This window comes from Psammomys obesus, unplaced genomic scaffold (genome assembly GCF_907164565.1).
Source record: "Psammomys obesus unplaced genomic scaffold, mPsaObe1.curated_primary_1811, whole genome shotgun sequence".
NCBI lineage: Eukaryota > Metazoa > Chordata > Mammalia > Rodentia > Muridae > Psammomys > Psammomys obesus.
In genome coordinates this window covers 13,663,584-13,665,522 of record NW_026594428.1, presented here as the reverse complement: position 1 = coordinate 13,665,522, position 1,939 = coordinate 13,663,584, and the positions used below count along the sequence as shown (strand labels likewise).

Here is a 1,939-nt window from a genome sequence, read left to right as displayed (position 1 = left end):
GAGTGGCGCTGAGAGCCGGAGTCCTGGCGGGGGCCCTGGAGCCTAAGCCCGGAAAAGGCGCGCTGCCCCTTTAAAAGGCCGCGCATCTCCAGGCCGGCCTTCCTCCCCGGGGCTCCTGCTGTGATTGACGCTGGGCGGCGAGAGGAGGCGCCTGGCGCTAACAAAAGTCCGGCCCGCAGGCGAGCAGCGTCGGGCCACAAGTCTCTGCTCACTCGGGGCAGGGCAACAAGTGGCCGCCGCGCCCTCCCCGGGGAAGCCGAGGACGCACGGGGGCGCAGGGAAGAGGCGGCGGAGCCAGATAGCCCGGGGCAGGCGCGGCTCGGCGCTCACGGCTGGGGACCGCGGAGGCGCATGGGGACCCCGCGGCGGAGGCGAGGCGAGCCTAGGGGCGGCACCCGGGCGCGGGCTCAGCGTGGTGCTGCTCCCACCAGCCCGGAGCGCGGATTCTGAGAGCCGCGGTGGCTGCCCTGGACACTACCCGCCACCCTCTGGGGTGCCAGGAGCGGACCTAGCACCACCCCTCCCGTCGCAGAGCAGGGCCAGATCGGCTCGCAGAAGGGGCATGTGCAGCTAACGGTCCGGTCTTGCTCGGCTTTCCTCGGTCCCGCCGCCTGGGAGGTGCGCCCCAGCCATGCAGTGTCCAGGGAAACGGCGGGCATGACGGCGACAGGATGGGCGCGAACAATGGCAAACAGTACGGCAGTGAGGGTGAGTGGACCGAAAGTCCCCCGACTCCAGGATCGCGCCCCCTTCCTTTCCTCTCGCACACAGTTCAGGCGCACCCTACTTTGGTGTGGTTGAGGTTGTCGTCTTCCCTTTGGTCTCTGCGTGATCAGTCTTTGGTACCTCGAGGATGCCTTTCCACCACTGGGTCTCTTAAGCAGTTTTCCAGGTTGTCTTTAGGACTGCTCAAGTTGCATTTCTGCAGTGTTTCTGAACTCGTGTGCCTCAGCTTTTCTTGCCTGTGCACCTTGGTGTAGGTGACGGTTTGGCAGAGAATTGAAACTTTCCCAGGCCTTTGTGCTTCAGTCCTCTGGACTTCCTCGTACCAGGAAAAAAACTTAACTTCTGGAAGAAGTTAAGCTTCCATTCTTTGCTAACTGCCCTGGTCTGACAGCTCTGTGAAACTAACCACCTATGTGTCCCGCGAGGCATGGAGTGGCTGGGAGCTTTGTCTGGGCTCTCTTTAGGCTCAAGACAGGCAGAGCACCATCTGTTACTCGGGCTGGAAATTGCACAGAAATATTGCCTGTCAAGTGAGAACTTGGAAGTTGGGGAAACTTTAAACTCCGCCTACTCCTAAAGGGATGATGGATGTGTGGGTTGCCTTCTCAGTCCCGCCTCCCCCGCTTTGCATAATACCGATAGTGTTTTAACTCCGGTGATTAACAGCATGTCCCTGATATGCACATAGCAAAGGAATTTTCTACAGTTCAAGAGTTAAGGTCTGTATCTAGAGAATCTGGTAGAAGGGAGCGAAGAGACCGGCTGGGCTTTTGAGCCTTTCCCCAGAGAACAGGCGGTTACAAAGGAGGGTGAGCCCTTGCAGACTGGTAGGAATGCAGAACAGCTATTCAGCGCGTCGTGTTAGGGAGCCTCTTATCAGTCTGCTCAAAACTTGGAGCCATGATCACAAAATGTAGGGGTCTCTCCCTGTTTGTATCTGTGTTCATTTCTGAGCAATTTTGTAAAATTATGCTGAAAAAAACACACCCTAGGAAAATTCACATGATTAAAAAAATCATTCATTTCTAGACAATCATGTTTTGAATTCCATTTTCTTCTACAGATGTACATATTCATCCGGATGCATATAACCATATTTTTGTCCTGGGTAGATACATGAGAGAAATATTTTGAAAGAAATGTTAGTCTTTTGTGAAAGTGGGCCAAAATAAATAAATAAATAAATAAATAAATAAATAAATAAATAAATAAA

General features: G+C 54.5%; 1 protein-coding gene across 1 annotated transcript in view; it reads left to right on the top strand.

The window, feature by feature from the left end:
- The first annotated feature begins 544 nt into the window (after positions 1-544).
- The window catches only part of Fbxl7 (F-box and leucine rich repeat protein 7), a 404,384-nt gene continuing 402,989 nt past the window's right edge, over positions 545-1,939 (top strand). The window contains exon 1 of the mRNA XM_055618983.1: positions 545-708. Coding sequence (XP_055474958.1) covers positions 672-708 — 37 coding nt within the window. The 5' untranslated portion in view covers positions 545-671. The remainder of the gene's footprint in view (positions 709-1,939) is intronic.